This window comes from Colobus angolensis, unplaced genomic scaffold (genome assembly GCF_000951035.1).
Source record: "Colobus angolensis palliatus isolate OR3802 unplaced genomic scaffold, Cang.pa_1.0 Scaffold40, whole genome shotgun sequence".
NCBI lineage: Eukaryota > Metazoa > Chordata > Mammalia > Primates > Cercopithecidae > Colobus > Colobus angolensis.
Window position 1 is genome coordinate 8152052 of NW_012117377.1, and position 26227 is coordinate 8178278.

At 39.7% G+C, this 26227-nt stretch overlaps 1 protein-coding gene across 1 annotated transcript in view; it reads right to left on the bottom strand.

Annotated features, from left to right (window-relative positions):
• Positions 1–26227, bottom strand: part of SMYD3 (SET and MYND domain containing 3) — a 735177-nt gene that overhangs the window by 322437 nt on the left and 386513 nt on the right. Inside the window, exon 9 of the mRNA XM_011955728.1 lies at positions 18761–18766. Within this exon, the coding sequence (XP_011811118.1) occupies positions 18761–18766 (6 nt within the window). The remainder of the gene's footprint in view (positions 1–18760; positions 18767–26227) is intronic.

The window sequence follows — 26227 nt, forward strand, 5'->3', positions numbered from 1 at the left end:
AATCCCCAAGTGCTGCAATCCCGAAAGCCAGGTTCTGGGGAGGGGATTCCAGGGTTTTCCACTGTGCTCGCTGGGGCTGCATCTGGGGAGGGATTCGAGGGTTTTCCATTGTGCTCGCTGTCCTTGCATCGTGTTAGTTCTATCATGTCCGACAGGACTATTATCTTCTTCTTGTTGTCATCTGGAAATTAGGTAAGGTTTACGGTGTGTACAGGTGCCAGATTCACAAGGGGTAGACTTGTAGACTTAATTTTCAGTGTCAGCTCCACTGGATTAAAGAGTATCTGGTAACTTGGTAAAGCATTATTCTGGATGTGTCTGTAAGTGTGTTTCCAGAGGAGATTCGTACATGACTCTGAACGGAGTAGGTGGAGATCTGTGCTAAATGTTGGCGGGCACCATCCCATCAGCCTTGGGCCCAGAGGAACAAACACAGATGGTAAACCGCTTTCTCTCTGAGAGATGAGACAGACTTTTCTTCTGCCTTGGACATAAGAAACGTAATTCCAAGTACCCACATTATCACAATGTTGCTTTGTGTGTAAGCATGGTGCATGTACATAAAAACACTGAAACTTCTTCAATAAATGAAGAAATGTCTTTTTTCCATGTCTCTATTTGTGAAAGATAAAATTTCTCGAGACCTTGGCTCTTTGAGTGACTGTATTTGTGGCCGTGACTAGAGGTTTTTGATCCATCTTATCAAAATCTGAATGTCAGCGTATTTTTGATGACTGCAGTTACAACAGGGGATGCATACAATTTCCAACCACAGTAATAAGCGTTCACACATTTCACTTTTTGACCTATTTCTTTTTGAATACAGTTTGTCTGTTCATAACTGTAATAAGTGAGTGGCTTCCATTAGTATATCTGCGTTTATGGATGGTATTGCTGCCTGTTTTACTGTGTAAAGTGGCCTATAATGTGTTCAGTCATGTATTTATATCTTTCTAAAATCTTCTTTTAACATTGTAATAGATGTATTTTAAGTATTTTTAAAACTTTATTCCACAATTATACTTTGGAAATTTTGGTCTCTGAGGATTATGATTTGGGTATTTTAGAATTTAGGGATTTTAGGCTGGAGCTAGTGAATTACACCTATAACCTCAACACTTTGGGAGGCCGAGGTGGGCGGATCACCTGAGCCCAGGAGTTCAAGACCAGCCTGGGCAACATGGCCAAACCCAATCTCTACAAAAAATACAAAAATCAGCCAGGCATGGTGGCTCATGCCTGTAGTCCCAGCTACTTGGGAGGCTGAGGTGGAAAGATTGCTGGAGACTGGGAGGCAGAGGTTGCAATGAGCCAAGATCACGCCACTGCACTCCAGCCTGGGTGACAGGGCAAGACTCTGTCTCAAACTAAATAAATAAAAAAAAAGTTAAAAAAAGGAAAAAAAAAAAACTAGACTTTAGGGATTTTAATCTTCTGAAATTTCAACATTTGGAATTATGGCCTTCAAGACAGCGTCTCTCAAGATTATGGTGCAAACCTCCCTAGAAGGACTGGAAAGCACCCTGCCAGGTCCTACAGAAGTGCCGTGTGATTCCATTCTGGTGCAACCATATGTCCACGTGTCAGGCACAATTTCCTAAGAAGAAATCAAGTGTGATAGACGGCAAATTGATCCTGGCCTAGGTCAAGCTCGTCCAACCTGTGGCCCAGCATGGCTTTGAATATGGCCAAACACAAATTTACAAACTTTCTTAAAACATAGGTTTTTTGTATGTGATTTTTGCTCTTTTATCTCCTCAGCTATCATTCATGTTCGTGTACTTTATGTGTGGCTCAAGACAATCTGTCTCCTTCCTGTGTGGCCCAGGGAAGCCAAAAGATTAGACACCCCTGGCCTAGGTCAGTAGCACCAGAAGGATATCTAGATAAGATCAAACTAGATTAATAAGTGGTCTGCAGCTCCAAAGCATTGACTTTGACCAGTACTTTTGAGATCCTTAGACTAATTCCTAATAAAGCAAATTTTGCAAATAAAAAAAATTATCTCCCTTTTTTATTGGTTTACCAAAAAAAAAAAAAGTAAATTAAAAAAAAAAAAAAAACTGTGAACATACACACTAGAAGCAACAGCCATAATAAAGCTTCTGGTAATAATGAGGCAGCTCCTCCCGTATATAACATACCAAATATAACAACTATAAACTCTGGATTAGACATTTTAAAAAACTAACTCAAGGTACCAGACAGTGGCCAAAAGCGGATAGAAACTGGAAGGGAGTTAACACTTGAAAATCAATGAAAAACACGAGATGAGTTTCTTGTTTATAAAGATTTTTCAATTGAAGCCAGAGCTTTTCTGCCTGTGCCAGCTGGGGCAACTACAAGTTGGACAGAAATCTGTAGCTTCTTAAAGAAACAGAAGGAAAGTGACAGGAAAAAAAATCCCAATGAGGGCCACAGAGTCTAGTGCATAAATTGCCTGAATCTCTGGGTGACCTCAAATATCCACATACATTGAGGAGAGGCCGAGCAGTCCAGAAAACGCTAAAAGAACTGAAAAGTGATTTCAGTTGCTGCCCTTCACAGGGGTAACAAAGTTGGAGCATATGTCTGCCAACATAACAGCATGCTAAAGCTATATATATGTCTATACACACACACACACACACACACACACACACACACACACACTTCAGAGGAATATCACAGAATCCAGAAATCTATAACATATTAAAAATGTTCTGAATAAAACCCAAAATCACTAGACATATGAGGAAAGAGGACAGGGTGACCCATTCTCAAGAAAAAAAAATTCAATCAATAAAAACCAACCCAAAATGACCCTACTGCCTCAACAACTAGATAAGAATGTTTACAGTCAGCTTTCTTCACTAAGTCCAAGGAAGGACAGGAAAATATCCTTGTAAGGAATAAACAAGAAGCATCAACAGAGAATCTTAAAATAGTGGTATGAATAAAATGTGAAATGAAAAATAATCCAATAAAAACGGAAGAGGAAGAGAGAGATGCAAATAAAAGAACCAGAGAGATGGCAGTGATAAGAACTCAGTCTTACATGATAAGAACTCAGCGTGACATTGAGGGCTGTGAAGACAGAAGGATGGAGCCATGAGTTACAAAATGCAGGCAGCTTCTAGAAGGTGGAAAGACAACAAAACATTCCCTCTCCCAGATCCTCCACAAGGAGCACAAGGACGCCTTGATTGTAGCCTGGTGGGACTAATTTCAGACTTCTGACTTCCAGAAATTACGATTAAAATTTTCTACTTTCGCCACTAAGTTTGTGGTACTTTCTTACAACAGCAATATGAAACAGCAATGTGCTGACAGAGAAGGAGAAAAGAAACTGCCCATCTAGAATCCTCTATCCAGCAAAAAACAGTCTGCAAGAATAAAGGCAAAATAAAGACATTTTCACATAAAAGAACACGGAAATAACTTATTGCCAGCAGACCTGCACTACCGGAGGTGCTAAGCGAAGTCCTTCGGGCTGCAGGACAATGAGACTAGACGGAAGCCTGAAATGTCATGGAAGAATGAAGGGTGCTGCAAATGGTAAACACGTAGGGAAGTATAAAATAAGACCCTTTCTCTGAATTTCTTCAAAATATATACGGCTACTTAAACAAAGAAGTAAAATGTTGTATTGAGGGAGCTTTAAAATATGCAAATATATATGACATCTGTAAGATTGAGGAGTTCATATTTTACATGAAATGGGACACTGTTAACTTTAGACTGTGAAAATTGAATTATCTCTTTTATAATCCTAGAGAAACCATTGAAAAAGAACACAGGGACATATAGCAAGAAAAAAAAAAGCCTAGCCAAAAGAACTTTGGCAAAATAACCAAAAGATAATATATAATAACTTTTTTTCATGGAAAATAGTTTTGGAAATGCTACTATGAAATCTCAGCCAGCAAATTCCACTTCTTGTCAATATATTCATCTGCATAAGAAATGGTATGGGATACACCTGTAGATCCAAACACGCACAGACACATACCATTGTCTACTCCTCATTCAATTAAGAGAGAAACTATATGAAGAAAACACAAAAAGACAAAGTAACAAATCCATCTCTAGTTCAGTTCTCTGCTCCATTCACAATTCTCACTAAGGAAAGAAAAATTCAAAGAAAAGACAGAGCTGGCACTTCATTTCCTATATACAGTTAGCCAGCAATTCTCCAGTGTTATCTGCACATTCACCCACATACAAATGTACTGCCAATGGACCAACGCAGAGAAGTGCTGAGTCAGGTTCCAGCGTGTTTCTAATATATCCCATTTTATTCAAGACAGAATCAAATTTTGTTTCAATGTGACTCTTCTGGGTTTAAAAAAAAGTTCAAAATCTTAGACTTAACTATATAGTCAATTAACTAGTACATAAACAAATGACTTCGGTATACTAATGCTGATAGCCAAAACAGTAAAAAATAAGTCAAAGGCATGTCACTTACTTGCTCTTTCTGGCTCATTTATTTTAACTGCTCCCACTAGGATTCTGTCTGTTTTGTTTTATGTTTTTGTTGTTGGTGGTGGTGGTTTTTTTTGTTTGTTTGTTTTTTGTTTTTGCCATAGTCAAGCTAGATTAATATAATTCTCTTCCCTTTGGAAGAGATAGAAAACAGAACCAAAAAAGAAAAAAATGCTTTGCTTCACAGTGAGTCAGTATTTATTGAATGTATTTATTGCAACACAGTGTTTATTGAAAGACTATCACTTGCCAGGCACAGAAGAAAAGATAAATAAGATGGCCCTTGATCCTCTAACACTTAAGTAAAATACATAGGATATATATACATAATAGATACAAAACAAAGCTGACTGTTCCATGAAAGCAGAAAGGAGAGAGACAATCTTTTCAGTTGGAGAATCAGAAAGAGTTTGTCCTGGCAGGATGAGCTTTTCAGGGGTAAGCTGCAGGTGGGGATCCAGAAGCAGAAATCGGAGACCAGGGAACTGTAGGACAATTCAGGGAAAGGTGATGGGCTCAGTGTGGCCGGAGCATACAGGCTAAACTGGTGGAAGCTGTGAGAGAAAACACGGCTGTGTAATTGTGGTGGCTCTTGAAGTCAAGCTAAAGGGCTTGAGCCTTGGTTGACAGGCAGTGAGGTTCACAGAAGATTTTTTTAAATTGTGGAGTAACATTTTTCATCATTTACCAATAAATAGCCTTTGGAGGTATTATGTGCCAAAACTATGCAAACAAGCAAGAGTACATCAATGAATCCCACAAAGCCCCACCTCAAGCAGACTGCAGTCGAGTAGGGAGTTAACTACGTAAAGAGAACAACAAGTTTTAAAGCCTTAGTGAGGATTATGCTATAGTTCTGTCTAAGCAAACAGGGCAGGCCTGGGATTGCCTTACCAAATTCAAGCTCCCAGCCTACATATGACGCATCAATGAAAGAATAATTTAAAATTTTAAAAAAAGAGAGAAGAGGAATCTTTTCTTCTTTTGTAATCAGAATACCTGTCCTCCAGGAAAAGGTCATAAACCAGTGCAAAAGAGCACCACAGAACTAAAAAAAGATGTTTTTAATGTGGCAATACAGGATTTCCTTTGCAAATTCTCCAGAGTTTTTCCCGTTCTGGCATCGATGCCACGACTCTATATACCTGTAATGTCCTGATTTTTCCTCTCTGTAATGACAGTTCTCATCCCACGGGATTCAAGTTGCCTGTTTATGTATCTGACACCTCGGCTATTTTATCAACTCTCTAAGGGAAGGAATTGTGTTTTATGAATGACATTCTCATTTTTAAAAAGAAAACAACAGTTTGTCAAATAAAAACAAAATCTACTATCTTCCTTTCTTTAAACTTTCAAAATTAGCTCAAATAAAAATATATTATTGTTGACATTCAGTAAAGTACATGTTGGAAGCCTCTTTCAAAGTGACTTTCATAAAACAAGCAGAAGATATACACACAGATACATACATAACACCTTTTTAAAATTTGAAATAATATAAGGGTTCTTACTGTAAAACGTGGGACAACTTTTATCTGAAGCACTTCAAAAATTTCTCCCCTGACCCAAACACTCCTTATTGGGCTACTGTTATCCCAGATTTACTCTTAGAAGACTTAAGCAGAAAAAGCATTAAATAAAATTTATGGGAGGTCATTGATTTGGACTAAGCTCCTACACTAGGCCCCAAGACACGAAGGCAAAATGGAGTTACTCAGACTCAAGTTCCAAACTGAAACCAACTTGTTTAACCTGAGAAAGTAGGGGAGAGAAAATAGTCGAATTCCCAACCAGGCCACTTTTAGGCACCATGATACGGAAGGCTTCTTCTGTTTTAATCTTCTTTGAAAAAGTAACTTTGAAACGACCAATGTTCTTGTTCCACTTCTGCTTCTTCAGCCGTTTTCTGCCTACACGGACCATCTCCTCCCGCAAGGATGTGAAGTTCATCCATCTTTCAAGGTCAAGAAGTTCAGACTTTATTAGGAGGCAATGGAGAGTCAAAGGAGAGCAGCTCAATTCACTCACTAGAGAAGTGACTGAAGGCACTTCCACGACTGCAAGCACAGCACCCATTAACAGGTTGATTCAGCGACCCATATAATGGTGGCCTGAATTAAGGGACTGGCAGTGGGGCTGAAGAAAAATGCCCAGTTAAAAGAGAACAGGAAGCAGAACTAACCAGATGTACGGACTGACTGAATGTAAAGACAAGGGAGAGGGAAAAGTCAACAATGATCTATAGGTTTCCTCTAAATAGTCATTGAACGATTATTTACTGAGCACCAAATATCTACCATGGTTCTAGGTACTAGAGATGCATCAAGGGACAAAAGAATGTCTTGTTCTTATGAAGGTTATACTTTAGCAGAAGATAGACAGTAAACAAATAAGACCTCTACAAAACCTTCTCTGATCTTTTTTTTTTTTTTAAGGGAAAGCAACTTTATTAAGAAAGTAAAGGAATAAATGGCTTCTCCACAGGCAGAGCAGCCAATCTGATCATTCTGGCCGATACTGGCTTCTTTCGTCTTAGGTGTGCCAGAGTACACCACACATTTTGGAACAGATGGCACAGAGTAGATTCACATCATATACACAGCTTCACTGACAGTCCTTCATCCTAATGAAGCTGATAAAGTCTGAAATAGGACATACATGTTAAAGGACTGTCTGAATGATTGTAAGGATTTTTCTGGCTTCTAGCAAAAAAGTAAAATATTGTTTGTACTTCTGAACAATTTAAAGAATTCTGAAAAGAACTCTACTTTTTTCATATGACGTAATGAAGCTTGATGTATTTATTACTTGGTGGTGTGAATTAGACATGTGATAAATTTAAAGTCTAACTTATTTCCCATCCAAACTTCCCAAGTAGACTGCACTGTATTTTTTGTTATTTTTCTCTCATTGTTGTACATGGATAAGTAAAACTCATTGTGTAAGTTTCCACAGAGTTCACACTCATGGGAAACAAAACCTGTGCCTTGTATATCACCATCCCCCGACTGTCTGTCACTCGCAGAGTTCAAGGCACATATGAAGTGCTCAATAAACAAGAGCTGAGTGGAGATCCATGAGGCTTAGTGCACAGCCTTATTGCAAACTGTGGTCTCCAATGCAAAAACAAACAAACAAAAATCCCACAACTAAAAACAAAGTAGGGGATGTTAACAATAGAACAAGGATATGAAATCTGTCTCATGAAAGAATAAACATTTCACACAGAAATCATAAATGCTGGTATTAATTTTAAATGACATTTGTCAGCCATAGAAAGTAATCTCCAATGACTCATGATAGAGCAGTTTAACGCCCAAATAATTAAAAAAAGAACTGGAGAGGTAACCTAAGGGCAGGTAAGATTAAGTAAGGAAAATTTCAATCTGTGTGAAGAAGAGAAGGCTTTAACTTTCGAACCCTTTGGGACAATTTGGAACATCAGTGCTCCACACCAAAATTCAACTTTATTTATCCTACATATATCCTTTATTTAGGATTCCTAAATTTAGTTCTTACTTTCTTCATGAACTCTTAAGTCAATCTCCTAGGGCAGGGCTGTCCAGGGCTGCCCAGGGCTGCGGACCGGTACTGGTCCATGGCCTGATAGGAACTGGGTCACACAGCAGGAGGCGAGTAGCGGGTGAGCAGGCATTACCACTGGAGCTCAGATCAGTGGCAGCATTGGATTCTCATGGCAGGTGATCAGACATGACCACCGAAGCTCAGAGCAGTGGCAGCATTCGATTCTCATGGGGGCATGAACCCTATTCTGAACTGGGCATGTGAGGGATCTAGGTTGTGTGCTCCCTATGATAATCTAACTAATGCCTGATGATCTGAGGTAGAACAGTTTCATCCTAAAACCATCCATCCCCCTCTCATCACCCCATCCATGAAAAATTGTCTTCCACGAAACTGGTTCCTGGTGCCAGAAAGGTTGGGGACCACTGTCCTAGGGCAACCTTGCTTGTGTGGGTAAGTTCTTTAAGAAAACGGGAGAATATAGGAGAAAAAAGAACTATTATTATTGTAAAGAGAAAGACTACCAAGGACTCTTCTCTTACCGTACAAAGGAGGAAATCCTTACTATGCCTTAAACTTAGTGTCCAAGTTCAGTATACTTTTTTGATATAAAATATACAGAAAAGCTTAATATTTTATTTATCTTAGTGTATTATCTATCTCCCCCCTCTAGAATGTGAACTCTATAAAGGCAGAAATTTTTTATCTGTGTTGTTAACTGCTGTTTCCCCAATATCTACAACAATGGTTAATATTTTATTTATCTTAGTGTATTATCTATATTCCCTTCTAGAATGTGAACTCTATAAAGGCAGAAATTTTTTATCTGTGATGTTAACTGCTGTTTCCCCAATATCTACAACAACGGTTAATATTTTATTTATCTTAGTGTATTATCTATATCCCCTTCTAGAATGTGAACTCTATAAAGGCAGAAATTTTTTATCTGTGTTGTTAACTGCTGTTTCCCCAATATCTACAACAACGGTTAAGCTGTTAACTGCTGTTTCCCCAATATCTACAACACTAGGTGGCCAACAGTAACTAAGAATGGACGAAAGAATCAAGCCTTGGATAACTAAACAGCTCGTTTATGGAATGCATGAATCCTTTCATAAGGATAATTAGTGTGTGTAATCAAAAGCAAAACCCTTCTGGAAGAAGTCCATCACCAACGTAGGTAAGTTACCACTTTGTCTGATTAGTATAAACTATCAAACAATGCAACCCACCGAAAGGAAAATGTGGGACAAATTTAACTCCTATGACCTTAGCTTTGATGAAGGAAAGATTTACATAGCATCCGTTGATTTCTCTCTGGGAGGAGTGTGGTTACCTTCAAACTCTAAATCCCTAAGCCAAAACCTAAAACCTAAGAGCTGAAAGACTTCTCTGTATTTAAGCAGGCATCCTGTTTTCACTCTGTGGATATCTAAATGGAAGCTTCAAACGGAGACTCTGTGCATGTGTTTACAAACTATAAGAATGCTCAAATATAGAAATAGAAGACGTTTTGTTGTTGTTTCTAGGTTTTTTTTTTTGAGACAGAGTCTCACTCTGTCACCCACACTGGAATGCAGTGGTGTGATCTCAGATCACCACAACCCCTACCTCCCAAGCTCAAGTGATTCTCATGCCTCAGCCTCTCGAGCAGCTGACACTACAGGCGTGCACCATGTAACCTGGCTGATTTGTTGCATTTTTAGTAGAGACAAGGTTTCGCCATGTTGGCCAGGCTGGTCTCGAACTTCTGTCCTCAAGTGACCTGCCTGCCTTGGCCTCTGAAAGTGCTGGGATTACAGGCATGAGCCACTGCACCCAGCCCCTAGCTTCTATTTTCTTTTAATTACTAGTGTACCAGCTCAGGATTGAATACATCTCTCCTCCTGCTAGAAAAAATTTAAAATAACCTGAGCATAGTAGCTCATACCTGTAATCCTGGCACTTTGGGATGCCAAGGGAGAATGATTGCTTAAGGCCAGGATTAACACAGCAAGACCTTATCTCTATATAAAAAAAATTTTTTTAAAGAAAGAATTTAAAATAGAAGTATTTATTTCTTTCAGGTTAGCCTAAAGGCGGAATTGACCTCCTGGATATTTGAGGAGTTCTAAAACCACCTTTGCCAAGATCATGACGGTGAGAGAAATCTGGCATGGCTAACTTTATCTTGCTTCTAGTCTCACAGGCTGGCTGCCCTTGCTCATTCCTAGGCACAGGACAAGCTAACCATGGCAGGCAGCAAGGATGGTCATAGTCCCTCCCTAAAACTAAACCCCTCTTTGCTCAGGGACCAGAGTCGCTTTTGTAAAACTAATGAAAGGCCATAAGATTAGGGTTATGGGAGGGACCTGAAATTTGTTAAAATGTAGGCATAGTTTCTATAATCCCTTACTGCTCAGGAGTCATGTGGCCAGAGGTCAAAAGACTTGTGACTTCCTCAATTGCTCCTACAGATAACATTACTATTGCAGAACCTAAGATTGGTCTTTTGAGATGTTTTTCAGACATTAGCAAGCTGACAACCAACTGACCCCACCTGGACCTGTGACTTAACGACTCCGTTGGTCCTGCGGCCCCCACCCAGAGGCATACTCAGCATAGCAGGACCGTTTCCCACCCTCCTATGATTTTATCCGCAACCAATCAGCAGCACACATTCCCTAGCCCCTTGCCTGCCAAGCTGTCCATAAAAGCCCTAGCCTCCAAGTTCTTGGTGAGACTTGGTGAGACTGGTTTGAGTAATAACTCCAGTCTTTCCACATGGCTAGCTCTGCATTAATTAAATTCTTTCTTTACTGCAATCTCGTGGGCTCGGCGAATTGGTTTTGTCTGTGCAGCAGACAGAAAGAGCCAGTTGGGTGATTACAGTTCCCTTCACACAGGATAAAAGTTCCTAAACAACAACACAGCTAATCTCACCTACCATTTCAGATAAGCTAAAACTATGAGGCCTTTCCCTTACTGAGTCCCAAGTCCCACTCTCTGGTCCAAACAAATAAACAAAAACCCACACAATACACATATAAAGGTCACAATCTGTATTTTCTCAAGAATCAGATAACTCACTATAAACCAAAGCCAAATGAAACCAAACCAAATGAAAGTCTTTATTAGCAAAAATTATGAAAAATTTGAAAATATGTCAAAAGATTACCTTTATATTCTTTTAACATCATATTGGACCACAGTCTAAATAGGCCCACACAAGGATTTTTTTTTTTATACTGTAATATTGTTTGACTTACTACTTATTATCTATCAGGATAAGGACTGCTAAATAACATATTAACTTGCAGATTTTTGTCCAAAAGGATGTAAATAATTTTTGTGTGATAGAAAGCCCCAGAGACAACAGTTGTATTGCCCTGTAAGACATTAACCAACTTACAATTCCTTTTTTTTCTCTTTTTTCTTTTCTGGAGACAGGATCTCACTCTGTCACCCAGTCTGAGGCTGGAGTACAGTGGCACAATCACAATCCACTGCAGCCTCAACATTCCGGGCTCAAATGATCCTTCCACCTCAGTCTCCCAAATAGCTGGGACTACAGGCATGCACCATCATGCCCAGCTATTTTTTGTATTTTTTGTAGAGATGGGGTTTTGACATGTTGCCCAGGCTGGTCTTGAACTCCTGGGCTCAAGTGATCCTCTTGCCTTGGCCTCTCAAACTGCTAGGGTTACAGGCATGAGCCACTGCACCCAGCCCAATTTACTAATCTTACAATCTTATTCTAGCATTCTGTCAGTGCCTATATATAATTTATCTGTGGAATTTTCTGGGAATCAGCATCACCATTATATTGATTCCCTCATTCATCAGGCAAATAAATTTATGACATGCACTTACTATGTATTTATGAGGATCACTGTTTTACGTCTTTGAAAAATATATTTTGATATCTTAAAGTTCTGGTATATTTTCTTCTTAGATGCCTACAGAATATAGGAAAGGTAAGCTGTTATCAGTCTATCATTGGCAACAAAAGAATGTAAATTGATTGCATTATTCATTCTTCAGCAGGCTGATTACTGATCCTATAGTAATACCATTGAATTATTTAGTAACAAAAAAATTTAGCAAATAATTACAAATTATCAGTGACTACCATATTCTTTAGAGCACATTATTTCACCCCTAAAGATGCACATTGATATTTTATGATTAGAGTACCCAGAAGACTACATAAAAGAGCACAAATGATCACTAAATGCTGCCTCTACCTGTGTTTTACTCTTTTTTAATTCTTTTTTCTTTTTCTTTTTTTTTTTTTTGAGATGGAGTCTCACTCTGTTGCCCAGGCTGGAGTGCAGTGGCCGGATCTCAGCTCACTGCAAGCTCCACCTCCCGGGTTCAAGGCATTCTCCTGCCTCAGCTTCCTGAGTAGCTGGGATTACAGGCACCCGCCACCTCGCCCAGCTAATTTTTCTATTTTTAGTGGAGACGGGGTTTCACCGTATTAGCCAGGATGGTCTCCATCTCCTGACCTCGTGATCCACCCACCTCAGCCTCCCAAAGTGCTGGGATTACAGGTATGAGCCGCCGTGCCCGGCCCTGTGTTTTACTCTTAATGCAGCTTTAAACCTGTACATCCTAAAGAATATTGCATTTTCTCTTTTAACAACGTTAAATTTTATCTCCAGCAAAGAACGTGTTACACTATGTATAGTAAATTTTAAATACTTCAATATAGAAGTATTTACAGTGTGATTTATGTGTATTTGGGTTAGTTTCCATTCACACCCTAATGGTATTAGTTAATATCTGAAGTACCCTAATGAGGAATTAATCCAGGGGTGGATCATCTGACACTGCAACCATCTGCCACAATTGTAGAGGTAGCTACTGATGGAATCCAAGACATCCTACCCCAGAATATGGTACTTTGGCATATTCGATATGTTAAGCGGAAGGATTTGAGAAAACAGACCCCCGCTTCTCCCCTGAAAAAAGTTATAAAATCTTTCCTGGGTTTTATGACCTTCCCCTGAAGTAGGTCAAAGGACCCTAATGTGTGAGGTGCCCTCCCTATGCCCAGAAGAAACGGGTATCCTCATCTCCAAACACGCAGTGACATAGAGACCTGAACAAACAGGCCTTGCTGAGCGTCCTCCAGTTTATAACATTCAGCTCATCCCCCTGTTTTGTCCCATCATATTTCTCCGAGACTCTCCACTCCTCATCAAACCTGCTGTGAAACAAGCTCACGTTTAACTGCTTCTTCCGGTCTTCGTTTCCTTATGAAGTCTCCCATGTCACACAAAACTTAAATAAATGTATAGGCTTTTCTCTTGTTGATCTTTTATTATAGGGGGTCTCAGCTACCCAAAATAAGTAGCAGGAAAGATATTTTTCCTCCCCTTTGCTACAAAAAATTTTCAAATATCCTTGTTTCTGATCAACCTTAAAGGGTTTGATAATCTGCAGTATAGATAAAAATTTTTTCCTTGGTGAAACAAGGGGTGTTTAAGATATGTGGATAAAAATAGTAGAAAAAGAAGAATTAGTTCATTTCCTTTTGCCTTTGCTTGAACAATGTACAAGAATCTAGCATGCCCAATGGCTAGAATAGCCGTAGGTTGCAATTTGCCTGTTACAGTCCCAGTTTACATTTCTTATCCCGACATAATTATTAAGAACGTCCTCTTTGGTTCTCACAGCATTCTGCTTTGCACCACAAATAATACGGACACTCCACCACAGCATGGATGGAGCCGGAAGTCATCATCCTCAGCATACCTTTCTTAAAGGCCCCCTAGGCTTAATACTAGGATGGAACCTGTACGGATGTTTGTCAGAGAACTGCTACTAGGTTAGCTGAATTCTGAAGCTAACATACTGTTTCACCTGCTTCACGTGCATCTTTCTGTGATAAATTTATAGAACAAGCGGTGTGACAGTTTTTGCGCCTGCCTAATAAATGTTTGTATCTGTGCATGAGTCAGTCTGAGACTTGCTTTTATTATAATACACTGCCTGGGACTGTGCTTGCAGGTGAGAAGACCTTCAGTTTTCATTTGCTCCTATCTACTAGCGGTTACAGATACATTTTCTTTTCTTTTCTTTTCTTTTTTTACACATGACTCATTAGATTTATTTCTAAGTACTTGATGCCTTTTATTTTTATTTTTAGATTTCACTAAAATAGTTTAATCAAGTCACCAAACAAGCAAATAACAGGAAAAAAAAAAAAGCGTCGGAGAGACAGAAGGGAAATCAGTATCTAGTTGCTACAATATGTTACCTAAAATGCCCAATTTTCTTTTTTTTAAATTTTTTAAATTTTTATTTTTAAGTTCTGGGATACACGTGTGAGATGTGCAGGTTTGTTATATAGGTAAACGTGTGCCATGGTGGCTTGCTGTACCTATCAATCCATCACCTGGGTATTAAGTCCAACACACATTAGCAATTTTTCCTGATGCTCTCCCTCCCCTCACCCTTCCGACAGGCCCAGTGTGTGTTGTTCCTTTCCTTGTGTCCGTGTGTTCTCACTGTTCAGCTCCCACTTATGAGTGAGAACATGCGGTGTTTGGTTTTCTGTTTCTGCGTTAGTTTGCTGAGGATGATGACTTCCAGCTCCATCCATGTCCCTGCAAAGGGCATGATGCCATTCCTTTTTATGGCTGCATAGTATTCCATGGTGTATATGTGCCACCAAAGCTCCTCCATCTATCTTGCAGTTCCTCGCAGATGAAAGCCCTCCCATGATTCAGAACAATTACAGCTTTTGGCCAGAAGAGATCTCAAATTCTTGCCCTTATATCTACAAACCCATGAGCCTATTTCTAGATCCTTCCTGTTCTTCTTATTATAGAGGGAATAAGCATCTCTTGCTACTTTTTATCACTAGACCAACATCTTTCTTCCCTACTAGCTTATAAATTCCATGAAGCCAAGACCGCTGACTTCCTTAATCATCTCTAGACCTGGGTTCTAGCACATTCAGTACTCATCAGTTAGTCAATATCTGCTGAATGAGTAAATTTTAAAAAGTGTTCCTGATTTCTCCTCCAGACTTCATTAGTTGCTCTTCTCCTGTTCAAATAGTGGGAAAGCAAAGGCAAGGAAAAAAAATCTCAGAGGCTTGCACAAAAAAAGCTACAAGGAAAAAAAGTTCTGTTAGCTGTTTTCCATGGCATCTATGACACTTTTTTCTGAACAAATAACGTGTTCTGTCCAAAACACTTTAGTCTACCAACATAGCAACTCTATGTGCAACAATGGCAGGACTGTACCTGATACTGCATCTTGATTTTAACTTTCAACAAGTAAAACAAATGCAATTTGCAAAGCAGAATTCCAACACTGCTATCATTATGGCTTTAGATAAAGTACCATTGACAAGGCTCACTCTAGCTTCTACATGAAGACTTCAGTGGACTGAAACCCATTGCTCAGTACTCCAACTGTTAATCAAACCACCTCCCAATTCTAACCAACTACATTTATAGCAAGCAAATCTTTAAATGTAAACATAGAAAATTATCATTTTTGTCTAGTCCCATGATGACTTTCTAACTAAGCTTTTACTGAGAAAACGTACATCTCACCAAGAGGGAAAAAAAAGAACCATCACTGGTTTAGAATAAATGAGATGCTCTACTTCCTCTATAAGCCCCTTTGACCCATGAATTGGTCTAATTTCTGAAACTCCAGTGCAGACGGTCCCTATCTACAGCAAGCGCCTACGCACTTATGAGCAAGAAATACTCATCTGACAAAGGTCAGAACTGCCACGGAAAGGTAACCCAGGGAAAGCACATCAAAACAGGGACACGCTCTCTCTCTCTCTCTCCCTCTCTCTCTCCCCCTCTCTCTGCACCCCCCACTTCTTTCTCTCTCTCTCTCTGTTCAGGAGTTCTCAATTTCCCATTTCTCCCGGCTTAAAATTTAAGAGTAATGAGGGAAATTCCATGAAGTAGTCCAACTAAAATTTTATTTTATCCTAGAGGTAAGTCTGAGGACATTATTGCTTATTTCTGTTTTCAGTACAATATCCCCAAAGTTTGAAACATTGGCTTTGTATCGTCACAATACACTTCCTATATTACATCCCCTTCTGATAATTTCAGAAAGCTTATAATTTGTATGGGAGGATGGCAAATGTTTTTATTTTTATGAAATTTATGTGTGTACACACATATATATATTTTACATCCAGAAAAGTTTTAGCTATATTTTTAGTTTCAGAGGCTTTGAATACATTGATTATTGTGTAGGTAATGACTTGAAATTATGTTTATTTGATTTGATATTTATTTTTTGAGGCAGGGTATTGCACTGTCACTCAGGCTGGAGTGCAGTGGCATAAACACGGCTCACTGCGGCCTCCTGGGTTTAAGAGATCCTCCTACCTCAGCCTCCCAAGTACCTGGGACCACAGGCATGCACTACCATGCCCAGCTAATTTTTGTACTCTTTTGTAGAGATGGGGTCTCACCATGTTGCCCAGGCTGGTCTCAAACTCTTGGGCTCAAGTAATCCTCCCGCCTCAGCCTCCCAAAGTGCTGGGATTACATGTGTGTGCCACCAAGCCAGCCACTTGACCCTACTTTTAGAAAATTCAACACACAAAGATTACGTTTCCCTGGAACGTTCTTTCTTCTACAACCAAAACATTAGCCATCAGTTACATTTCCCATGCCCATGAGTAGCACTTTATGTTATTATACTTCCTAATAACTATTTCAACTATAAATTTTAGATCCAGCGAATTATTTTGGAAAAGATGCATATCCAACCTCTCCCTATTTCTAGCCAGAATAGCTTAGATTCCTGAAATCCCTTCAATTGTGCCTTTAAGACCATGAGAAAGGAACATCTGAATCTTCACAAACCTTCACAGAAGCTTGTTGAAGATTTTGGTTTCTAAAAATATTTCTATTTCACTTGATCCTGATTTTCCTGTTATATTTCTTTTGCACACCCAAGAAAACAAGTTTTCAACTACTCAACCAAAAGTCTTGGGTAGAAAACCGCCCCTTTATCTCATGGTGGGATGAACAGGAGATGAGTAGACAAACTTTTAGACCTTTACCGGCTGCTCCTACCCCAAATGCCAGCCACTCACCTATGTTTCCTCACCCTCCAAACTGCTCAGTTTCCGTGATGCTGCATTTAAAACCTACGTCTGAAATTGGTGTTTTGCTTTTTTTTTGCTGGGGAAGGGGTGTTTTTACAAGGGAGATTTGGGGGAAATGTGGGTATGGAGAGATTTTCTTTCCATTTTCCACTGGCTGACACTGGAAGAATCCAGTCAGTGTTTCTCTATTCTTTTTCTCCCTCTGTCCTCTTGGTACCAAGGCAGTCGCCACCACAAATTCCATTTTTCATTCTATTAGTGGATATGGAATTATCTAGCATTATTAAGAATAAGGTGTGCCGGGCGCGGTGGCTCACGCCTGTAATCCCAGCACTTTGGGAGGCTTTGGCAGGCGGATCACAAGGTCAGGAGATCGAGACCATCCTGGCTAACACGGTGAAACCCCGTCTCTACTAAAAATACAAAAATTAGCCGGGTGTGGTGGCGGGCGCCTGTAGTCCCAGCTACTCAGAAGGCTGAGGCAGGAGAATGGCGTGAACCCGGGAGGTGGAGCTTGCAGTGAGCTGAGATCTTGCCACTGCACTCCAGCCTGGGTGACAGAGCCAGATGCCGTCTCAAAAAAAAAAAAGAAGAAGAAGGTGAAACTGTCTCAAATGCAGGCTTAAATTGCAAAATGACAAAATATATTAAAATACTAAAGTACAAAAGATACAGAAAACTTCTACAAAGGTGTATATGAACAAACTGTCCAACATACATGATTCTTGCATAAGCACTCAGTATGTCCTAACCATACTGAGAAAGAAACCAGTTCCAGAAAAATTAAATCAAAATAATCACATATAAAAGCTTCTCTCCTATAGCACTTCAGTGACAGCTGAAAGTTGGTCATCAAATGGGCATGGAAGAAACAGAGAATGCCATCTTCTTTTTGAACAAAATTCTGATATCCACCAAGAACTGAAATTGGGTCTTTTCCACTTGGAAGACCCCTCTCTATATAGAGAAAGAGACAGCTGTTTTTCTTTCTCTTTTCTTTTTCTTTTTTTCTTAGATGGAGTCTCGCTCTATCGCCCAGGCTGGAGTGCAGTGGCTTGCTCTCCGTCCATCTCCCAAATTCAAGTGATTCTCCTGCCTCAGCCTCCTGAGTAGCTGGGATTACAGGTGTGCACCACCACACCCGGCTAATTTTTGTATTTTTAGTAGAGACGGGGTTCGCTATGTTGGCCAGGCTGGTCTCGAACTCCTGACCTCGGGATGTGCCCGCCTCGGCCTCCCAAAGTGCTGGGATTACAGGCGTGAGCCACCGCGCCCGGCTCTTTCTCTTTTCTTTTGCCTCTTAACCCCGCTTCTAAACTCCTCATGTGAGTTCATGTCCTAAATATTCCTGACGTGAGATGACCAACCCCAGGCATGTACCCCAGACAACGCAGCCCCTTCATACTGGAAACTTCGTCCGGGAAACCAAGGTACAGCATTCATCGAAACGGTGAGCAGAGGAACGGACTCCAACTCTGCCCTTTCATTTCAAGGCTCTCAGCCTCCGTGTTAGAACCAAATCAAATCAGTAACGGGCACCCGTCAGCCAGTCAGAAACGCGGTTAGCACAGCCGCTGTTCAAAGACTGGCATGCGAGGCGCACTGGGGAAGACATGCAGACCTGCCAGCACCCACCGATTGCTGGGCATGACGGCCACATGTGAACAAGCTTCCTCTCACGAAGGACTTAGCCGTCGCCTGAAGCTGGAAGAGGTTCTGGAGCAACTGAGGATTTCTGGCTGGGGCTACAGCCCGGTATTATCCAAATCCTCCTGGACTGACCCCAGCCCTCCCGCCGCTGGATGGAGTGTAGGCAACAGGATTCCAACTTTCCTATGCAGTTTCCTCCTTTCCCGTCTGCGGCCAGCGTATCTCCTGTCTTTTCCACTCGGAAGACCCCTCTCTCTATAGAGAGAGCTGACTTTCTTTATCCTTCTGCCTATTAAACCTCAGCACAAAAGAAAAAAGAAAAAAAAAAAAAAATCCTTCTGCCTATTAAACCTCAGCACAAAAGAAAAAAGAAAAAAAAAAAAAGAACTGAAGTCGGTTCTGGACTCATCCAGGGAAAATGTGCTTTAAATTTGGCTGCGGTGTTCTCCAATGGTCAAGGAGAATATGCTATTGATTTGTGCTCTGGCATTACCACTGCACACTGACGGGCAGTTCTTTTAAACACATACTTGAGTGGTTTAGACAATGTCTGTGTATGACTGAAGCTTCGCTTGAAATCCTAGTAGTTCTTGGAAAAATATGAGCTCAATGAGCTAAATATAGTGCCAACAGGCATGAGTGATTAGCATGGTGCTAACTCTGCATCAGGAATATTAACTTTGTGTTTCAAATGCTACTTTCATCTTAAAACTCAAAGGTTTTTCATATAAACGTTTAACAATACCTGTAGCCTTTCTGTTGGGCATGAATTCAAAACAGACAAGAAAACGGGTGTCTTAACCGTGCTGTCGCTGCTCATCACCAGCAAAACCGTTAATAATCACAGACACAGAGATCTGGATACGTCCTCTAGTCATTTAACACAATTGTTTTTCATTAAAAGTATATGTAGCTTTTACTCAGAAATATTATGTAAGATTCTGTTATCCATTCAAATTTTACTTTAAGAAAAAAGTCAATTTAGACTAAAGGCCATGTATGTGGTATTATACATCACTTTTGATAAAATCTGATTACTTATAAGGCGTAATCTTACTTTTTCAGGCTGGGGGTCATTTTAAGTGCTTACTTTTTCCAAAGAAGTGAAGAAAAAATGCTGAAATTATTTCAAAATTCTTACATGCACATTTAAACTGCTGTTCGAAATTCCCCAAGACCTATCGGAAAAGAGAAAACAGGAGAACTAGAAATAAACCTATTTCCATTCTTGGAAAACCACCTCGTACATTAAAAAATTTCATGCTTCTCATAAAAGAAGGCAAATAGGCCTGTGGAATAGAATAGAGAACCCAAAAACCAATCTGCATATTTACAGTCAATCCATTGTTGAAAAGGCACCAACAACATACACTGGGGTAAGGATACCCTCTTCAATAAATGGTGCTGAGAAAGCTGGATATCCATATATAGAAGAATGCAAGTAGACCTCACCTCTCACCATATACAAAAATCCAATCAAAATGGATCAAGGATGAATGTACAACCCAAAGCTATGAAGCTACTAGAAGAAAATACTGGAGAAATGCTTCAGGACATTGGCCCGGCAAAGATGTCTTTTGGTAAGATCACAAAATCACAGGTAACAAAAACAAAAATAATTATATAAAGCTAAAAAGCTTCTGCACAGCAGACAAAGCAATCAACAGAGAAAAGAGAGAGAATGGGAGGAAATATTTGCAAACTCTCCATCTGCCAAGTGATTAATAATGAGACTATATAAGGAACTCAACTCAATAGCAAAAACCCCACTGTAAAGCAGAAAAAAAAAATGGGCAAATTAACTGAATACACTGAACAGACATTTTTCAGAAGAAGACAAACGCCAGACACATACATGAAAAAATTCTCAACATCATTAATCATTATGAAATGCAAAACAAAACCATAATGAGGTATCATCTCACCCCAGTTAAAACGGCCATTTTAAAAAAGACAAAAAAGAACAGATGCTTGCAAGGATGTAGAGAAAGGGGAACACTCATATACTGTTGGTGAGAATGTAAATTAGTAGATCTGTTATGCAAAAGAAAACATTATGACTGTTCAGTGAAAAACTAAAAATAGAACTACCATGTGACCCAGCAATCTCACAGGTGGGTGTGCATCCAAAACATCCAAAAGAAAGGAAATGAGTGCATCAAAGAGACACCTGTACTCTCATGTTTATCACAGCACTATTCACAACAGTCAAGATATATAACCAACCTGTGCCCGTCAATAGATAAATGCATAAATACAATGTGTGTGTGTGTGTGTGTGTGTGTATGTGTGTATATATATATGATGGAATATTACTCAGCCATAAAAAAGAACAAAGTCCTGTCATTTGCAGCAACATGGGTAAGCCTGGAAGACATTATGTTAAGTGAAATAACCCAGGCACAGAAAGGTAAATGTCATATGCTCTCACTCACATGTGGGAGCTAAAACAATTTGAGGTAGAGTAGAGTAGTGGTTATGAGCAGCTGGGAAGAGTAGGCGGGATGAAGACAGCTTACTTAATGGGTACAAAAATACAATTATTACTTACAATTATTATGTATCAATAAAACTAATAAACTGAAAATGATTTAAGTTCCTAAAACTTGATAACAACACCTCAGAGTAACAATTTTTCAGTTTATTTTTTAAACATTCCAACAGAAATTCTATTAGCATGAAGATAAAATTCTAAAATGGTATCAAAGGGTTCTGTGCATATTTGGATACATTTAATATATAAAAATAATCCCAGTCATTGGCAGTCCCCTTCTTAGCCACTGAATACTTTTTTTAAAAACAGAACCACACAGTCTATACAAATTCCTGGTTTACTAACATGGGTGTGGTGTGTGTGTCACTACCCGGCATGTATCCCCTATGCGGACAGGGGCAGAACTGTGTCAAACTCCCAAGACCCACTTGGCCATAAGGGAGGTGGGCCCAACATGTCCTAGGGGCCGAGCTGTATTCTCACTACAAGAACAACTCCAGTCGCTCTCATGGGGGCAGCTGCCTGGGGGAGACCACCAAGATGATGCCGTGTTTGTGACATTCATGTGACTTCCAATCAAAGGAAAAACACTGCCATGAGGGCTGGTGATAATGTTATGCTGAAACTAACAAAGACAGGGACTTTGTTACCTCATGTGCCAGGTCCTGTGCCAGGGACTTTCCACACACCAACTCCGTGTGGGAAACACAGCCGTCTACCCAGCAGTCTACCATCCTAGGTGGGCTCTGATAGGTTAAGTTCTGCGAGGGAAGCACAGCAGTCTACCCTCGGTGGGCTCTGACAGGCTAAGTAACTTTCTTAAACTTACAAGGTAAGAAACAACACCGTAAGGACTGAACCATAAGCCCAGTCCTTGTACTTCCCCTGCTGTGTAAGACAACAGCATTTACATTTCGTATCATTATGACTTAGTGTATCTGGACACTTGGGGCTCTCTCAGACTGATCTTCTAGAGACATGTCTCCCGCCTCGCCGCCACCACCAACCGTCCATAACCTTCCAGGCGTTTAAAGCCCTCTGGGATGTAATAAGGTCAAAGAATTGTCATTCAATGCCCAGGCAGATAAACAAAGGACCAGAGTCATTGCTTTTTCTATAACACAACTTACAGGATTATATGTGGCTATCCCTCAGGACTTTAAAGACACATATCACGTGAGCCATACTTCATTTCTTCAAGTCAAATATCCCTCCAGAAATACCAGAAATTGGTATCATAACAAACCTAACACACATCACAGTTCCCATTTTTCATATCTAATCTGCATCTATATCTGCTGAGCACTCCAGCCTGGGCGACAGAGTGAGACTCCGTCTCAAAAAGAAAAAAAAAGAGAAAAGTTGAGTATAATATAATATTTATAATCTAAATGCCATTTTAATAGGACAAGGGAAGCTGACTTTCTAAATACAATGTCACATCCTAAGTGATAAATGTAATTTTGTTAATGTAAAATTTAGAACAGTATAAAGTAAGTCACTCAACCTAAAAAAGTTCTAAGATTTTGTCATCTTCATACATTTATTTTGTAAATGAAATAAAATATTCCAGGGAAATTTGAAAAAAGATTTTTTAAATAATAGCTCCTTGTATATTGGCTTTAAATACTGAAACGTTCAAATTGTGGGCTTTTTCTAAATGCATAAAATACAAAATATTTTCTCCTAAAGTCCATGGATGGTGCCTTTTGGCCTCTCTGAACCCTCTTAACACAGCAGGATTTCGAACGTGTGCGGGACATCAGGAAACTCACGTCATTCCCGCTGGACTTTGGATTTAGGACTTTCTTAGACTGACAGTGACTGAATATTTGAAATAAGCTATTGACATGCAAGAGACAGATTAATGTGAAGGTTTGCAGTTTTGGAGCTCATTCCATCATCTTTCTTGTTCGTGATTTGCATGTGTGCGTTGGATTATGGTGTCTTTTTGGGTGCGGGTATAGATACACTTTTCCCCGATTGATCATTAACTTTTTTGAGGGCACATATTTGCATCTTGTTTATCTTGGTGGAAATAAAATATAAAAATCAGTTTAATGGTAATTTATAAATAACTAGACACAGGAAGGAAAAACAGAGTTGCAACAAAAACACGACAACAAAACTAAGGATGGTGGAAAAGCAAGAAGGTAAATTTAATGTACATGGGTGTCTGTAAAATATAATCAAAACTAAACTTCTGACACCACATAATTTTAATCACATAAGTATACTTGGGAAGGAAATAAATTCTCAAAGAAAACCAACTCGATTTAAGATTGTCACTAAGGAAGGTTTTGTCACTAAGGAAGGTTTTGTCACTAAGGAAGGTTGATGCAGGTGCCAGACAAGGTGATTTAGGTCTAGGGCCCCAGACATTCCTCTACATCATATTGATATGATAGGTAGGCGGTAGATATCCAAGTCTGAGTTGGGCACGAAGCAGAAAGTATTGTGTGACTTCACAGGGAGTGGAACAGCCCTCTCGGTGGAAGTACTGGTTGGAAACTGGGGTGGGATTTGGGGTTGGAATTAGAGGTTGGAACAAAGGAATGAGAGGTTTTGGACAGGTCTATTTGAGAACTCTGAAGTACTACAGAGCTTTAGCTTTTCCAACTAACTATGACCAAGCCAATATAGTCTGTATATGCATATTGGCAACCACTGGTGACCTTCATTACATGGGAAACGTTTTGGCTTGGGAAAGATGGGGAGGCTCTCTCTCCTGGAACCTTGTCTGAGCTGCAACCATCTAGGCAGCCTGCTGCTTGCCACGTACTTCCGACTTTGCCATCCCTTCAGACGGCTGAATTCACCCAGAGTGAGGCATAGAACAGGGAATCAACATAGTTTATAACCCACTCCCTATTTATTGTTTTCTTAATTGGTGCCAAGCATTGAGCTCCTCAGTGCTTGGCACAAATTTAGAAAACAATAAATTTAAAGGGAATGGATTGCTGTGAATTCTGTTCCTGGGAAGAAAACATGAGATCAGAATGATGTTTCTTTGTTTGAACAACTATATTTTTCATGTGTTTTATGCATTTTCCAAATATTTAAGAATCCAGGAAATAAATACTTTGCAATGAAAGAATTTTTAATAGACCCTGTGCAGCAACTGTAAATTGGATGTCTATGTTGCGAGTCTTTCACTGGATTATGGATTACTGGATTATGTATGAGAAAGTGGAATGAACACCTACAAATCAACGACTTGGATAAATAATATCTAGACACTAGCAGGGAATCATCATTTCGTTGTCTTTGATAAGATGGACAGGTCATTTGGCGGTTGTTGCACATGTCTCTTCCCATAAACTGTACTTGTTGTCATGTAACTGGAAACAGAGTTACATGATAAACATATCTGGAAATAGAGTTACAATGATAAACATTTGCAAGAGCCATGAATCCTTTTGTTCAACAAAAGTTACTTCTGGTATCTTTTTCATATACATTGTCTGAGACTCAGAATTGCAATGTATTCTAGTTAGGTCTTTTTGGTCATGCTCCCAAGTACCTGTATTAATCAGAGCATCTAAAAAGCATTCCCATGAATACAGTGGACTGAGATTGCCAGGTGTCTGATGTAGTGCAAGGATGATTGCTGTTTAAAAGATTTTGACCTCAGAGCTTCATTCTGCCCACCATCATAATTCTCTGAGTGCTGAGGCATTGCAGATCTTTCTGTTTATTCAGTTATGCTTTTTGCCAGCAAAGAGGCCTGAACAACTAGGTAATCAGGCTGTCCACACAGAGGTTCTGCTGAGCCCACAGTTGCCCGCTGGCAAGAGCCGTTTAGGATTTAATATTTCAGATCATCTATTCTGCATGCTCTGAGATTTCATGCCCGAGACACAAAGCAACCTCTAGAAACTTGAGCTAAGAATAGGTATTAAGCATGAATGCATTTGCATACTTGGTGGCAACCTATTCTACATTCTTCCTTAACATTTATTTTCTTGTTTATTAAACAGAGGATGCTTTTGCTTACCTCTCAACTGCAGAAAAGGTACTGTTTGATATATATTGGTTTTATTTACTCAATCCTCACAGAATTGCAGGTCTGCTGTTCATGGGCGAAATATATAATTTCCAGTAAATATTGAAGAAAATACTATAATCATGGCTTGATGGAAAGTGTCTTTGTATGAATATTTCGAGGGAGTTTTAATAATGGTCCTGCTCTATGAAAAATGGGATTGAAGTTGATGTTTCAGGCCATTTCTCCTTTATTTGTTTACTTTTTTTTTTTTGACACAGGGTCTTGCCTGTTGCCCAGGCTGGAGTGCAGTGGCCAGATCTCAGCTCACTGCAAGCTCCGCCTCCCGGGTTCACGCCATTCTCCTGCCTCAGCCTCCTGAGTAGCTGGGACTACAGGCACCGCCACCTCACCCGGCTACTTTTTGTATTTTTTTTTAGTAGAGACGGGGTTTCACCATGTTAGCCAGGATGGTCTCGATCTCCTGACCTCATGATCGGCCCGTCTCGGCCTCCCAAAGTGCTGGGATGACAGGCTTGAGCCACTGCGCCCAGCCTCAACTTTTCAAAAACATAATTGTTATATAACGATATAACATATATATACACTCACACACACATTTGTAATTCTTTCAGGCTTATGCATAAATACATGTTAAAATATTGAAAAGCAGTTCCAAAAATAACTAAAATGTCATTTGCCAAACTACTTTTAGGCTATCTCTGGGAATACTAGAATTTGTGGTCATTAAAGGAACAAAATGTTTCCTATTTTGCTTTTCTCCCACCCTTTTCCAGCCAACCTCTTCTAACCAGTCTCCATCTTTAAATAATGCTAGAGACCTACAATAGTTTTCAACTATCAGATTTAATCTCTTTGGTTGTATCAGACTGATAAGTTGAAAATAAATGGTAATAGCCAGTTTGTGTTGGGCCTATCAGGCAAGTTGTTTCTTCAGAATAAGATTCAATTTGATAAGTATTTTGAAACCAACAATTACTTTGTTTCAAGGCTTGCC